Source organism: Lithobates pipiens, unplaced genomic scaffold, assembly GCF_037356315.1.
Source record: "Lithobates pipiens isolate NorthernLeopardFrog02 unplaced genomic scaffold, aLitPip1_a1.2 Scaffold_22, whole genome shotgun sequence".
NCBI classification, from domain to species: Eukaryota; Metazoa; Chordata; class Amphibia; order Anura; family Ranidae; genus Lithobates; species Lithobates pipiens.
In genome coordinates this window covers 168,379,800-168,397,073 of record NW_027507784.1, presented here as the reverse complement: position 1 = coordinate 168,397,073, position 17,274 = coordinate 168,379,800, and the positions used below count along the sequence as shown (strand labels likewise).

The 17,274-nt window shown below is 40.9% G+C and overlaps 1 protein-coding gene across 13 annotated transcripts in view; it reads right to left on the bottom strand.

Moving 5' to 3' along the window:
• Nucleotides 1–17,274, bottom strand: part of KIAA2012 (KIAA2012 ortholog) — a 266,686-nt gene that overhangs the window by 84,185 nt on the left and 165,227 nt on the right. For all 13 annotated transcript variants that reach the window (XM_077448591.1, XM_077448592.1, XM_077448593.1 and 10 more), the window contains exons 13-14: nucleotides 4,566–4,669; nucleotides 746–802 (exon numbers count right to left, since the gene is read on the bottom strand). In XM_077448591.1, the coding sequence (XP_077304717.1) occupies nucleotides 746–802; nucleotides 4,566–4,669 (161 nt within the window). The remainder of the gene's footprint in view (nucleotides 1–745; nucleotides 803–4,565; nucleotides 4,670–17,274) is intronic.

Below are 17,274 nucleotides of genomic sequence, written 5' to 3'. Positions count from 1 at the left end.
CAGTCGGACAAAAGTTCACGCATGCTCTGAATCAAGCAGAAGGAGCCGCACTGGATATTGAACTCCCTCACGTTTGGGATTTTTGTCCAACATTTGTGTGACCGTGTGTATGCAAGACAAGTTGGAGCCAGCAGCCTTCGGAAAATCCACGGTTTTGTTGTCGGAAAATCCTATTGTGTGTACGGGGCATTACACTTCAAATAGTGAATACGTAATAATATGAGTCATACTGAAATCAAGATGAAGAATGGAAGATGTTAGTCTATTCTTAATTCAATTCTACTGACAACCCTGTTACTTATAATTGTGAAAACTTGCTTTAGGTTACTTTCACACTGGGTCGGGGGGGGGTTAGGGGTGTTAGCAGTACAGCGCCGACACTTTACCGCTGTAATAGCATTTTTCAGCCGCTAGCGGGGCACTTTTAACCCCCACTAGCGACCGAATAAAGGGTTAAAAGCACCCGCAAAACATTTCTAGGCTGACAATTGATACAGATTACTGAAGGCTGGATTTTCTGAGGTAAGGGATACATAAATATTACAAATATTGGTTATCAGCACATGCAAGGGAAAGAAAGAGGTTTGTGAATACTCAGTGAAATATTAATATCTGGGGAGTATCACTTCTACGAGCTCACACACCATTAATATTTATTTCTGTGATTTTGTTCTAGACATGCAGGACAGTTATATGGAAAACACTTCATGTACTGGAAGAGATACATTATGTACCGACTGCTTACATCATCAGCATCTTCTTGTTTGTCTGTCTGAGGGGCAGAAATCTTCCTCTGTCTATTCTGAAATCATAAAACACAGTTACCTCTTAGACATTCAGTACATGCTGGGAAAAGATTTTGTTTTTACAAGCCAGCAAAAGCCAAATACCTAAATAAAACCAGGTTATCTGATCTAGTAAAGCTGAATCGCAGGTATGGATTTTTTAGATACATTGGTCCAGCTTGGATCAATGTAAGTATGTATATTCCATACCTGGCCGATTCCCCATGAAAGTGGAGAATCAGTGTAGTAGTAGCTGCTACTACAGTAATCCTAACTTTCTTCTGGATCCTGTGCCAAGCAGCTGCCATGCTGAATAGTAATTGGACTAGGTGGAGAGGCGGGACAGTGATGTCAATCTCCAACTTGCAAACTGTCCTTTAAATGGCACCTAGGTCAAGACAGTGACCCCTGTGATTAACCACTTGCCGACCGTCTACTGCACTTTTATTGCAGCAGGTCAGGTCTATTGCGCGAAATTACATTTTTGTGTAATAGACACTGGGGGTGTGTGTCGCGCGCGCATGGCCGGAAGCAAGGTCACGCACTGATCGTACACAGGGGGTGCCGATCAGCGGGTTCGGTGGACCCGATGCCCACTGGCCATCCGCAATTGTTCCCCAGAGAGGCAGAGCGGCGATCTGCCTCTGTAATGTGGCAGTCTTGCTAAAGATCGCTAAACGCGGCCATTACTAGTAAAAATAAATAAAAAGGCCATAAAAATATCCCATAGTTTGTAGACCTGATAACTTTTGCACAAACCAATCAATATACACTTATTAGGATTTTTTTTACCAAAAATATGTAGCAGAATACACATTGGCCTAAATTGATGAAGAAATTCAATTTTTTTGAATGTTTTTATTGGATATGTATTGTAGCAGAAAGTAAAAAAAAAAATATATATATATATTCTTTCAAAGTTGTTTTTTTTTAAGCACAAAAAATAAAAACCACAGAGGTGATCAAATACCAAAAGAAAGCTCTATTTTTTCAACATTTTTATTTGGGTACAGCATAATTGTCAGTTAAAATAAAACAATGTCATATCGCAAAAAATGGCATAGTCATTAAGGGGGTAAAACCTTCCAGGGCTGAAGAGGTTAAAGTGGTTTTAAACCCTCACATATACCCAGTGAAGTGACTGATCTCAGGTGATACACAGAGATGAAACAAATCTTCCTAAATAAGTTGTACCTGCTTATCTACAGCAATCTTTCCCCTACATCCGTTCAATGTGCAGAATTTACACAGGATCTCTCAACTCTGAAAAGCAGGGGGCAGAGAGCTGAAGTTACATCAGCGAGGGGATCTCTGAGAGCTGATTGGAGGGAAGGGACACACACCTTCACACAGCACGCAGGAACATAGCTGAGGCTGTCAATCACAGTCTGTGCCCCCCCCCCCCAACACTATTTTTCTGTTGGTGTCAGGAAATACTTGTCAGAAGTAACTCATGCATATAGCAGAGGAACGAAACAGCAGACAGAAATGACACTCAGTGCACTTAATTGAGTCAAGTACACACTAGAGAAGGATATGCTTTGTTCATTTTGCATGTCTGAGTTTTACAACCACTTTAATATACAGCGGAGCAGCTACTCGGAAGACAGCAAGGTTCTCTGTAGTAGCGGCGGCTACTACACTGATTGTGCTTCTCCAGAAGGATTGTTTAGGTATGGAACATGCTTGCTTTGGCCCAAGCTGGACCAACTATACAAAATAAACCACAACTGGAATTTGGCTTTAACTGTCGCTAATGTATCCGGTGCCTGACAGTAATATTCTACAGGTTACCTGTACTGGTAGACGGCCTTTATCTATCTCTAGGTATAAAGGGGAAACCTGTCATGAGAAAAATAGCTAGGATGGCCTTTTTAGTCATGCTGATATTTTGGCTTCAGTACTTTGACCCACTGACCCAGAACAAGTAAAGAGATAATAAATGTTATGTGTTCTTTGACTTTCATTTACTGTGTGATGTGCAGGATTAGGGATGCATTAAGGATCAGGCCTAAAGCCCTATACACATGGGCAGAATGTCGGGAGACATTTTCTGGTATAAAAAATACCAGCCGACATTCTGCCTGAGTGTATGTCGGTCTGTCCAATAGAAGCCGGACAAGCCGCATGGCTTTGGTTGGACATGCATGCTGGAAAACCAGCAGCCGACGACTACCCATCAGCGCTCTCAGCCAATGGCAAAGAGCACTGATCACAGTGTTATGGCTGGAGGGCCACCCCCTAGTCAGAACACAACAGCTCAGCAGGGAAGATCGCTAGAGTAAGGTTTAATGTACACGGAACGTTTTTCAACCTCTCCTGAACGATTTAACTTGACAGATAGTAACCGACGTTTAAAGCGTCCGCTTTGCCACTTTCACATGCCGCATTTAGCCGTGTTTAGCTGCATTTGCATTTAGAAGCGTTTACAAATTATTATTTTATTTATTTTTAAATAGGCAAAGACGAAAAACGCCTGTAAACGAAACGCTAGTTACCGCATTTAGAAGCGGTTGGCGCTTGAAATGCCTCTAAACTCAGTGTCTGAACTAATTTTTTTTGCTTTCCAAAAAAGGCCTCTAAACTCAACTGCCTAAAAACAACATTAAATGAACCTGTGTACATGTACATATAAGATAACATTGGATGAGTTCAGGGGCAGCTGAAAAAAGCATCCAACTGCCTCTGAATGTCTGTTTACCTGCAGCAGTGTACATGAGGCCTAGCCTTGCATGGTAAGTACAGCGGCTCCGACCGTAGCAGTCAGTCTTTTTTCGTGCAACCCGCGGGGTTGCAGGTAAAAAATTGTAGTCTGTACCAGGCTTAACTTGGTTCCTGCCACACCCATGAGGAACTGCTAAATGATAGCAGGCTGCTGGCCTAATCAGCTGCAGTGGTAAAGTTCCACGCCTCACAGACATTGGAAAAAAAGCTGCAGGGGTGCTGATGACCTCATTGACTTAATATGGTCACAACGTCATGTTTGGACAATGTAATTGACCAAATATAGGCAAATGGCCATATTAAATTAGAAGTCTGAGCTAATACTATTTTGATTTAAGCCTGCTTCCACAGCCATTCTAAGCCCTATACTAACTAATGGAAAGATGTTTATACTTACCTTATCTAAGAGCGCTGAAGCCTGATCATGTGATTAGCTCCCAGTACCGGCTTAAGGGGAGAGGAGGGACAGAGGACAATGGATGTCTCATAGGAAGTCTATGGGTAACATCACCGTCCAGGCACTGCAGCCATTGTCGCTGGTTTTCTCTCCCCTGAAGCCATCCACTGGGGAGACCACATGACAAGATTGAAGCATGCCTAGATTGGGTAAGTATACACATCTTTCCTTTACAGGATAGTTAGTATAGCGCTTAGAATGGGGGTAGGTGCAGGTTTAAGCTTAGATAGTGTTAGCCTGGGCTTCTACTTTAGGTCAATAATGTTACCAACATTTAGGCTACAGGCTAGGGAATTCTATGGCCTTGGCTTATTGGGCCAGCAGCTTGCTATCACATGACAGATCCTTGCAGGTTTGGGATGATATGAGTTCCTCCTGAAGTCTTATCTCATTGTTAATACTGATTAGTGCCTTAGAAAGTGCTGAATTCAGAAGAGAGTTAGGAACTAGCATTTCCCGAAAGAGGTCACCAGTGACAACCTATATACTACGACAGGTGTATTTTAAAACTATTCTATATTTCCATCACTAATAATTCAGTGAATTACTAATAGTAACTGGGGAACAAAGTCTAAATTATTAGCAGTTTCAATTAATACCTTTGCTTTGTGCTTTGGTAGTTGATTGCTGTGCTTAGGTGAAGATGTTCTTTCTACTAAATTTGTTGGAATCTGAAGTGATGAGGAGTCAGAACTGTCCATTTCTGAAACAAAGATATTGAAAATCCATTAGAAATGTTGTACATACAGAAAGGGAAATAAGTATTTGATCCTTTGCTGTTTTTGTACATTTGCCCACTGACAAAGAAATTATCAGTCTATCATTTTAATAGTAGGTTTATTTTAACAGTGAGAGACAGAATAACAACAAAAATATCCAGATAAACGCATTTCAAAAAAGTTATAAAATGATTAGCATTTTAATGAGTGAAATAAGTGTTTGTCCCCTTCACAAAACATGACTTAGTACTTGGTGGCAAAACCTGGTGGCCATCTACAGGAAACGTCTGACCTCTATGATTGCCAACAAGGGTTTTGCCACCAAGTACTAAGTCATGTTTTGTGAAAGGGACAAACACTTATTTCACTCATTAAAATGCTAATCATTTTATAACTTTTTTGAAATGCGTTTATCTGGATATTTTTGTTGTTATCCTGTCTCTCACTGTTAAAATAAACCTACTATTAAAATTATAGACTGATCACTTCTTTGTCAGCGGGCAAATGCACAAAATCAGCAGGGGATCAAATACTTTTTTCATTGTGCATGGAGCCTTAAAATGGTTGTAATCCCTTTATTACCACTTTTACTTACAGGTAAGCCTATAATAAGGCTTACCTGTAGGTAACATAAATATCTCCTAAACTTGCACCGTTTAGGAGATATTCACTATACCCGCATGTGCCGACGTCATCGGCACATGCGCATTGAAGAAATGGCTCGCTCATGCCGTTTCTTCAGTAGCTGCGCCATGACCGGTGGCACCCGCATGCATGTGCAGTAGTGATGTCATTGCGGCTCAGGCTAATCACAGCCCACAAACCTGGAAATAACTCAGGGAGACATGTGGTCGGTCACAGCGGTGTCCGAGGACTGCTACAACAGCTTAGTTCTAAGGTAAGTATTTCATAATGAGCTAGTAGGCCATACATACTAGTTCAATATGCCTTTGTCTTGCAGGGTTTTTTTTGTAGAGAGTTTACAACCACTTTAAGAAGGCTTTACTGTGCAACTCATGCCTGAAAGTCATATAATGTATATACTGTAGTGTTTACTTTAAACCACTAGAGGGAGTCATCACACTGCATAGCAGATATCACACTATGTACAGAGGCATAACAGTGGTTATGTATAATGAGAGTCGTCCAGTGACAGGGTAACGCCATTATTCCAATAACAACGTATTTTCTTTATTAACAGTAATGATAATGAAAACGAATTATCTTCAATATTAATAATAAATTGTAAGCTTCTTCTTTTTATTTTATTTTTTATCATTTTTATTGATTTATAATATTATTATTACACACATAGCAAGAAAGATACATTTTTCTCTTTATATAAATAGCAGGGAGATATAAAAAAAGAAAAAGAAAAACGATAAAAATGTTTGCAGCATTGTGTAATACATTGTGATAAGTTGTAGTACATGGTGTCTTTATTGCCATAACTACCCATGCCAACCCACCCAACCCTCACACCACCCATATTGTGCCTATATTTATCTTTTATTGATTGCAGAGGCCAAGGAGGGGCATAGAGGAGTGATCAGGAATATTTCAGAAAATCATTAGAATGTTAGAAAGTACCAGGGCAGAAGACCGACTAAGCATTGCGGCGAGATGGGGGATTGGGAGCGACCGGGGGGGGGGGGGGGGGTAAGCTTCCTTAGATGGGGATGGTTTTGAATGGTTCCATATTCCATGGAATGAGCATATAGCTCCCAACTGTCCCTGATTTCGAGGGACTGTCCCTGATTTGGAGCAATGTCCCTCATTCCTCCTCATTTGTCCCTCATTTTGGTCTGATATATATATATATATATATATATATATATATATATATATATATATATATATATATATATATATATATAGTTGTATATAAATAGCACTTTTTATATATCAAAAAGTGTTTTCCAGTGCTAAACCTTTCATCTGATAATTGCTGCATTTGTAAATTCCAAAAGCCAATATAAAGGAATATTAGTGGTAAAAAAAAAAAGCACTTGTGGGTTTAACCAATCTTGTTTTTTTGTACAATTCTCCTTTAAGGGGACGTGGCAAGAGGTGTGTCTTATCCCTGCATACTTTTGCTGATAGGTGTCCCTCATTCCCATCTTAAAAAGTTGGGAGGTATATGAGCATGTAGGTTGGACAGAAATACAACACAAATTAGAGCAATTTAACAAAAGTTCTTGCGTAGCACAGAAGGTATTCACATGTCTCATTCACATATAGGAGCAGGGGCGAACTGATAACTCATGGGGCCCCCGTGCAATAGGAGATTATAGGGCTCCTGGGCAATAGGAGACTATGGGCCCCCCAGGCAATCAGAGATTATGGGGCCACACAGTATACAATCACACAGTATACACATACATGTACACACAGTATACACAGACATGTTTCTATTGGCTGAGAAGGTACTGGAGAGGTGGGGCAGCTATAATCTCAGGATTTTTAGACCAAAAGGATGTCGGTAAGGGACATCTCAGAGACAGATCTAAAAAATAAACACAGATTTTGGCATACTGTCCCTGGTTTTACTGAGGCTGGCAACCCTGATGGGGCCCCCTAGTGGCCCGGGGCCCTCGGGCAGTACCCGAGTAGCCAAATGGTCAGTCTGCCCCTGTAAAATGAGGATAATTTAAAATTTGGGACCAGTATTCAGAAGTATGCAAATCATGACTTTATGCCTCATCAGCCAGATGCATGTCCAGAGCTGCTGGTGTTAGTGCAAATATAGCCTAAAATTATAGAGCCATTTATTTCAAACTGCAGACAGCTGTTTCAGACTTTTCGGTAATCATCAGTGCAGTGTTAACCGTTTTGTCTACAGAGTAGGGCTTGGGATCCAATGAGAAATGAGACGTTAATACCTTGTGTAACTAAGAAGGCTTTACTATGTTATGCACCAATTCGGTTGGAAGACTTTTTGATTGCTTTAGTCCCTTCTCACCATAACCTGTATAGTTATACAGTCTACAAAAGTTCTTGAAAAGAGATGATCTCTCTGCATTTACTCCTAAGGAAACACCAAGATTATGTGCCCTCATTCTAGTTATGGTGAGACAATACTTGGGGTTTTAATGAGCCCTTTTTTTTTTTTTTGGTTGATTTATTGCCATTCTGTATTATTTTAGCTTTGCAAGAGAAAATTGAGTACTGTCCGTGATACTTTTTTTATTTGCACTAACATACAATTTTTCAGGACAAGCTTTCGGGTATGTCCCCTTCTTCAAGGTCCAAGCAGTACTCAAGGAGTTAGTTGATTACTAACCCTTGTGGGAGCACAGTGGTTTAGAACATCAAAGCTTGGTTTTAAATGCTGTCTGAAAAGTTCAGTGCTGTCAGTGCAGTGTGGAGGTTGTAGTGAAGACAGCCCTATGACAGAGAGGCTTATAACCAGAGAGGCAGCCTTGTGATGAGAGGCAGCTGTCTCCTTCTCTGAGACTTGACAAAGCACAGGCAGGTCCCAAAACCAAACCAAAAAAAAAAAAGCAATTCTGCATTGACACCGAGGTCACATAGCTTGTCAGACCCAAGATGCCACTATTATCTATGAAGTGAGATGGCACGTGCTGCCAGCTTACCTTCATATAACTTTCTCACAGTCAAAGGACTAAACCAAAAAAAATTTATGAAAAAAATGAAAATCGTGGTGGCAGTAGTTTCTCATAATAGCAATCATAATATGTTTATATTTTAAATTGTAAGGGGGTTATTTACGAAAGTAAAATCCACTTTGCACTGAAAGGGCACTTGGAAGTAAAGTCGCTGTAGATCCGAGGGGGGCATGCAAAGAAAATAAAAAACAGCAATTTAGCTTGCACATGACTGGATAATAAAATCAGCAGAGCTTCCCCTCATTTCAGATCTACCCGTCAGATTTACAGCGACAGCAAAAAACAGCAATTTAGCTTACAACATGATTGGATGATAAAATCAGCAGAACTTCCACTCATTTCAGATCTACCCCTAATGCCGCGTACACACGATCGGAATTCTCGTCGGAAAAAGCTCTGATGGTTTTCCCGACTGAATTCCGACGGAATTCGGCTCAAGCTGTCTTGCCTACACACGGTCACATCAAATTCCGATCATTTATAACGCGGTGACGTACAACGCGTACGACGTGACTAGAAAAAGGAAGTTCAATAGTCAGTAGCCAATAGCTTCTGTCTCATAGTTGAATCTGAGCATGCGTGATTTTTGGCGTGTCGGAATTGCATACACACGATCGGAATTACCGATAGAAAGTTTTTCCGTCTGGAAAATTGAGAACATGCTATCAATTTTTGGCTGGCGGAAATTTGGACAGCTAAATTCCGATGGAGCATACACACAGTCGCATTTTCCGATGAAAAGCTCTCATCTGTCTTTTTCTGGCCGGAATTCCGATCGTGTGTATGCGGCATTAGATTTAGAGCAACTGCACTTCCAAGTGCACTTGCAGTGCAAAGTGGATTTGCCTTTCCTAAATAACCCCCTAAGTTTGTGTAAAAAAAAATAATAAAAGAAAATCATTCAATGGGGGTGATTTAGGAAAGGCAAATCCACTTTGCACTGAAAGTGCACTTGGAAGTGCAGCTGCTCTAAATCTACATCTGAAACGAGTGGAAGCTCTGCTGATTTTATCATCCAATAATATGCAGGCTAAAATGCTGTTTTCTATTTTCCTTGCACGTCCCCCTCGGATCTACAGCAACTGCACTTCCAAGTGCACTCGCAGTGCAAAGTGGAGTTTCCTTTAGTAAATAACCCCCCAATGAGCAGTGTTCCTTGAACTGGTGCTAGCTGTTCCAACTTGAAGTCCAAAGTCCTCTGCCCTCTTATACTCCTGCAGTCACAATCCCCTGGTACTGCAGATGTTAATACAGCTGCTGAACCTGTCCCAGGCACTTTTCAAGAGTGCTGACTATGCCTGCCCTTTCTGCTCCTCTCCTCCATTCATAGCTTCCATCAAATAAAAGTGCTTTATGAATGGAGGAGGTGGGCCTTTTATTCACCTGCCTGTCCTCCATTCATAGAGAACTTTTCTTTCATGGAAGCAAGTATAACATCTATGAATTGGGGGGGGGGGGGGGGGGGGTGTTTAAAGGGCAAAACTTTTGACGAATGCATGTGACAGAACCAAAGCACCGGAAGGGTTTGAGATAGCAAAGAAAGGGAAATATAAATTAGGACAGCTGACACCAGTATAAGAACACTTCTCACTGAATTTAAGTAATATCTCTTGTGCTGAATTTTTTCTTTTTTGGCTTTTTATTGCTTTCTTATACAGAAATTGCCTGTTGAAACTGAAAGTTGTGTAATTCCTTGATTAATCGATACATTTTTTTGATCGATCAAAATTATTTTGATCGGTACTCACCTCTCCGCCGGCTTCCGGGTCTTCAGGGAGTTCCATCGGAGATCTGGTGACGTCACGGACATCGATGTCACTGGACTCCTCCCCCCTTCCCCAAGTGCCTCCATCTGCTAACGAAGGGAAGGGGGAAGGAGTCCGGTGATGTTGAAGTTCTGATTGAACGTAATGCGTACGGGGAGGAGCTACGATTGACATCACCCACTGCTGCCCTACGAAACTAACACAATTGTCGGCTTTACATGCTGTGTTTTTATCATCTTTATGGGAGTAGTTTGTGAGCACTTAGATCTTTTCTTTCTACCCATGACCTGGTGTCCTTGCTGAGATCTAAGGAGACGTGAGAGAAGTTTATGGTCTGTGCTAACCCTTTTGATACCCGCTTGCATGACCATCTGTTTGCACAGGGGTCCATGCCATAAGGTGAGAGTGATTAGTTAGACCGGAGGTGGAGGGATTGTCACGCTACTGTGGAAAAAAAATTACTTACGTCAGTGCTACAGTTTGAATTTAAAACGTATTTGTGTGAACTGTGAAGTTAAGTCATGGATTGTGGAAATTAAATAGTGTTGGGTGATTGGGTGATTGTATATAGTGTATACCACATTTACCACTGACTAATGCAGATTTGAAATGCAAGGAGTTCAGCTAAAAGTAGTTGGATCTGTATGTGCGTTATAACTAATCAAAATTAGTTGATTAATCGATTTAAAAAAAAATCGATTAATCAAACACGAACATTTTAATAAGTAACAGCCCTAATTTTATATATATATATATATATATATATATATATATATGAAAATAATAAGGTAAAAAGAAGTCAGTGTTGGCCTAAAAAGCTCACTTGGTCTAATCTTTTGTATGTCAGTTTACTGTGCAAACTTCATTGGAGCAATCATTTATTGATACTACAGAACTAAGCATACTATTTCAACCCTGTGTTTTTTTTTAATATTTAATTAAAACTGCGCTGTTTATCTTTAAGAAGTCAATGAACACTGGCCCCAGAATACAATTCTTAACTTTGATACACCAGTTTGGCTCATTCACACTAGTCATGGGCTAAAATACGTGGGCTGGTGTCTGTTGTGTAGCAATGCTTTGTATTTCTACAACACCAGGGACTGTTTGTCTTTTTATTTCTTTTAACCTCATTGAAGTACCTCAACACACCATTGTGATGTGAATGGGGGTGGAAACAAAACAATTGATTTCTATGTGTCCTTGTGTTGAGCCTGTGTTGATCTATGCCAGGGATATGCAATTAGCGGACCTCCAACTGTTTCAGAACTACAATTCCCATGAGGCATAGCAAGACTTTGACAGCCACAAGCATGACACCCAGAGGCAGAGGCATGATGGGACTTGTAGTTTTGCAACAGCTGGAGGTCCGCTAATTGCATATCCCTGATCTATGCAGATCAGCACAGATGTTGGAGATGCTGTGAACCCAGAAGGCACCCATAGACATCAAAGAGGTAGATACTATTTTTGAACACATTTATTTAATTGTTAAAAAATGTTTTGGTTATATCAATGACTATTCCCCATGAAGAAAACAAACTTGACAAACATGACCTGCAAAATTGTGATTTTCAGTTTTGGGTTAAAGTGGTTGTAAATCTTAGACATGAAATATGAACAAAGCATATCCCTCTATACTGTGTGCTTTTCTCAATCTAGACCACTAAAGCCCCATACACACGATCAGAAAATCTGCCAGCAAAAGTCAGCTGTGAGCTTTTGGTCGGAAATTGCGACTGTGTGTATGCTCCATTGGAATTTTTCTGTCAGAGTTAAAGCCAGCAAACGATTGAGAGCAGGTTCTCTATTTTTTGGTCGGAAAAAATTCCAATCGGAAATTTCAATCGTCTGTTCAAATTCCGACACGCAAAATTCCTACGCATGCTCAGAAACAATTCGATGCATGCTCGGAAGCATTGAACTTCATTTTCTCGGCTTGTCGTATTGTTGTACATCACTGCATTCTTGACGGTCGAAAGTTCCGAGAACTTTTGTGTGACCGTGTGTATGCAAGCCAAGCTTGAGCGGAATTCTGTCGGAAAAACCATGCAAGTTTTTTCCAATGGAAAATCCGCTCGTGTGTACAGGGCATAAGTGTCATTTCTCTCTCTCTCTCTCTCTCTCTCTCTCTCTCTCTCTCTCTATATATATATATATTGTGTTGCGCTTAAATAAATATAGTTCAGTGAGTCCAGGTGTCAGTAACGTGACACTATAATAATATTTCATAAACAATATACACGTGTCCAAATGTCTTGAATGCCACAATCACCAACAGGGTCCTCCACCTTGTGAATACACCACCACCAATTAATGGATGTGCTCTTACTAGAGAGCGTTGACCACCTATTACGGGGGGGTCAAGGAAGGCTCATGTATCTCATATACTCCATCAACGGTCAGTATCCAGCATATGGAAGACAAAGGACACCACTCTAAGTAGCCAGTGGGTAAACCAACATTCCTCTTGTCTCAAACCATAGTACCAGATGATGTTCCCCAACAAAAAGATAACACGCCAAATAGTGTAATACCTTTATGATTGGGCTTTATTAAAAAGTAATGCACTTACATGCCAGCAAGATAAATTCAGCATATTGAATTCCTATTGGACATGGTAACGATCGTAAGCTCTCTTCCAAGTGTAATTTCTGTCTGATTCTTCTGCTATAAGCATGAGTCACTTCTGATAATTTTTCCTGACACCAATAGAAAAATGGTGACAGGGGAGGTCACAGCATGTGATTGACAGTCTCAGCTCTGTCCCTGTTTGCTGTGTGAAGGAGATGTGTATCCCTCCCCTCCAATCAGCTTTTAGAGCTCCCCAAATGGATATAACTTCAGCTCTCCGCCCCCTGCTTTTTAGAGCTGAGAGATCCTGTGTAAACTCTGCACTTTGAATAGATGTAGGGGAAAGATGGCTGCAGATAAACAGGTACAACTTATGTAGGAGGATTTGGGGCATCTCTGTGTATCACCTGAGGCCAATCACTTCACTGGGTATGTGTGAGGGTTTAAAACCACTTTATCATACACTTTAAAGATGCAAATTAATTATAGAATGCCAATGCTATAGGCTTCAGTGGTATAGAGGGCATTCCGTTTTAGTTTGAGGTCTCTTTACATTTCCTAATTTGAAAGTCAGTTCCATTCTCCTGCTACCTGGGATGAAGTACGCCCCTTTTTAAGCTTGTTTTTAAGCAGCCGCATAATAATATGGAGCAGATGGAGACAATTTTGAGAGCAAACCACAAAATATGCCAAGTTATTATGTTTTGTAATCCCCCGCCCCCTCAGCATGAAGCTGGTTCCTTTGATAATAGAAGAGTTAAAATTTTATCTGTTTTTTGTCAATTCACAAGAGCCAAGGAGCAAAACAAAGGTCTGGTTTGAACAGCTGGAGAAGGCTGAATATGTTACAGAATTGAGTTACCCCCAAAGACACAACAAGAATCAGACACTTGGTAGAAGTCAGACGTGCAGAGGAAGCCCACTAACTTGTGTTTCTTTACCTAAGACCCAAGAATGTGACCTGTATTAACTCTGTTTCTTGTTCTACCAGATACTAATGGATTTGGACAAGGTGCGTGGGAAACATCAAAGGGCACAACTGCGCATATTTCTAATATTCATGGCAAGAGAGAGGAAAGGCAGACAAAGGCAGATAGGGAGAAAAGTGTTTATATGGGAAAATAAACCCATACCAAAAGCAAAATAGTAAAATACAGAGGTGAAATGTAGAATAATATCAAATAAATACCATAAGAAAGATGATGATAGAAAATAAGAACAGGAGACATGACAGATGGAAGATTACATTATATTTCCTAACCATCAAAATAATACTCAGAATAATAAAAATATATAACATTTTACTTACAAATGCATTGTAATATTTCCTACTTCTTTTATGTTTAAAGCTGAATTCCAGATATTGCAGTTTTTACACATCTGGACCAAAGTGAGTATGACACATACCTGTGAAAACTAGAAATCACTGTTGTAGGAACCTCTACTGCAGTGATCTCCACTAGTTTTAGGGTGCCATGCTGAGTATTTGCCCTGCTGCTTACTAAACACAGGAGGTCACTCGCTGGCATTGGTGTGTGCAGGCTATTGCATTGGGGTGTACACTCCAGAACACAAACACACATGCGTGTATTTCAGCAGAGCAGTGGACGGTGTCAGTAGAGCAGAGAGTGGTGTCAGTAGCGCAGTGGACGGTGTAAATTTTTATAATTTTTTTTTATTAATATCTTATTATTTTTTTTAAAAAATGTTAGGAGCCCTTTTCACTATGCCCTGGAAGCATAGTTTACTATGCTTCAGTTAAGAACGAACACAGGAGCGATCAGTACAGATCCCTCACTGTGTTCATTCAGTCCTCCATCCTGAAGCATCCCCTGCAGCAGAGGGCACAAGAGGAAAGGAGGGAAGCTGGCAGCACTGCAGGTGGGGGGGGGGGGGGGGGGGGAGACAAAGGGCACCAGGAAGCATCGGCACTGCACAGAGTGATTAGGGTGTGCCCAGGCACTCCCGGCACCCCCTGTGCACATGCCTATGCTCGCTCGGCACAGGTACTATTCAGAAAACCATTAAAGTAAAATGACCCCTGAGTTACCCTACAATAACTAAACTAATGCAAATATATAAAAAATGAAAGGGATTACTGGGCATCAATGTACGTAAGCCTGCCCTGGATAAACATATTTTTTATACATGGAAAGCTAAAAGGTACTTTTGCACTCAAAATAGAAAAAAACTGAAAGAAGCAATGGGGGTTATTTACTAAAAGAAAATCCACTTTGCACTGCAAGTGCACTTATAAGTAAAGTTGCTGTAGATCCGAGGGGGACATGCAAGGAAAATAAAATACAGCATTTTAGCTTGCACGTGATTGGATGATAAAATCAGCAGAGCTTCCACTCATTTCAGATCTACCCCTTAGATTTAGAGCGACTGCACTTCCAAGTGCACTTTCAGTGCAAAGTGGATTTGCCTTTCGTAAATAACCCCCAAAGTCTAAAAGAATAGGCAATATACGTATCTTTCCAGTGAACCGTGTATTTAAAGGCAGTAAAAGTTAAGTATATTGCCTCATCTTTCAGTTTTGACCCTGTAGTGATAGGATCATTTAATGTGGCTTGGTAATGCTGACACTTGTTCTACTGATTAACATGAAGTGTTAATTTTAACCACTTCAGCTCTGTAAAGGTTTACCCCCATTCATGACCAGGCCACTGCATTACTTTAACTGACAATGGTGCGGTCGTGCAACAATGCTGTAAGTCTGACAATCTTGAATAAAAAAAAAACTTTTTTTTACTTTCTGCTATAAAACACAGCCAATAAAAAAAATCTAATGTCTTCATAAATTTTGGCCAATAGATATTCTGCTACATGTTTTGGTAAAAAAATTCCCAATAAGCATATATTCATAGGTTTATGTGAACATTATAGCATTTACAAACTATGCAACATATTTATGGAATTTTTATTTTTTTTATTTTTTTTACTAGTAATGGTGGCAATCAGCGACTTATGGGGACTGTGACATTGCGGTGGTTATTCTGACACTTTTGACAGTTGGAACCAGTGACACTAATACAGTGATCAGTGCTATAAATATGTCACTGTACTAATGGCACTGGCTGGGAAGAGGTTAACATCTAGGGTGATTAGGGGTTAACTGTGTTCCTAGTCAGTGTTTGTGTGTTAACTGTGTGCTGCTTTTACTAGGGCAAGTCCTGGATTCTAGTTCCTGCTTTGCAGGAACACAGAATCCATTCCTTCCCCCCTGTCAGTAGGGTGATCTGCCTTGTTTACAGAGGAGGATCACCGTTCTGTGTTGTTTACCGACGGTCAACCCCCTGCAGGTGGAAGTTCAGAATCACGAATATATTTGTGATCCGGCACACAGCGGCTGCCCTGTAGCAGTAAAACTACTATGGGGCGGATGGCAAATGGTTAAAAGAAGTGGCAATATACTGTACTTATCTTTCCAGTTGACCATGTGTTAAAAGGTAGGACAAGTTAAGTATATTGCCTTTTCTATCAGTTTGGACGCTGTAGTGGTAGGGCCATTTGTTGTGGCTTGGTAATGCTGACACTATTGACGAATGTGAAGTGTTCATTTTAATGAAAGATCCAACTAAGGGCCGGTTCACACAGGGGGCGACACGAGGCGACACGACTTGCCGTGCCGCGATCTGACAAGTCGCCCCCGTTCTGTACAATGGAACCGTTCTAAGAGGAGCGACTCGAGTCGCTCCGTCTTAGAAAAAAGGTTCCTGTACTACTTTTGGGCGACCTCGGGGCGACTTGCATTGACTTCTATACAGAAGTCATTTGCAAGTCGCCGCTGAGGTCGCGGCAGGTCCCCAGTGTGAACCGGCCCTTAAAGTAACACGAAACAATATCCTTATTCTCCAAAAACAATCCATACACTGTAATCTATTTCTTCTGAAATGTATTGGGCTTCATGCATACAGGACATTTGAAAAGCTCTTCTAACGCTGCAAACTTGACAGCTAGTAACTGATGTTTAAAGATGTTAATTTTCCCCTTTTACATACCGCGTTTAGTGGCGTTTATGAGTGTTTGCATTTAGAAGCCACTTCCTATCCTGCCCATAGTCATATGACATCCGCAGAGGGGATCTCTTTTCCCGGATAGGTGTCATATGACGTCCTCAGCTTCTCGCTGGCATAGGGGGCATGCACGTGCTGCCGCATCACCAAGGAGTCAATGTGCATGCCCGGCTGGCCTCGATGTCCGCTGGGCACCTGCGATCGCACATGACAGAGCAGGAACGTGGATCTGTGTGTGTAAACACACAGATCCCACGTCCTATCAGGGGAGAGGAGACAGATCGTGTGTTCCTAGTATATAGGAACACTGATCAGTCACCTCCCCAGTCAGTCCCATCCCCCCCCACAGTTAGAACACACAGTCAGGGAACACATTTAACCTCTTGAATACCCCCTAGTGTTAACTCCTTCCCTGAAAGTGACATGTATACATTAATCAGTGTCTATTTATAGCACTGATCGCTGTATAAATGTCAATGGTTTCGAAAAAGTCTCCGATCTGTCCTCCACAATGTCGCAGTCATGATAAAAATCGCAGATCACCGCCATTATTAGTAAAAATAATAATAATAATAAAAATGACATAAATTAATAACCTATT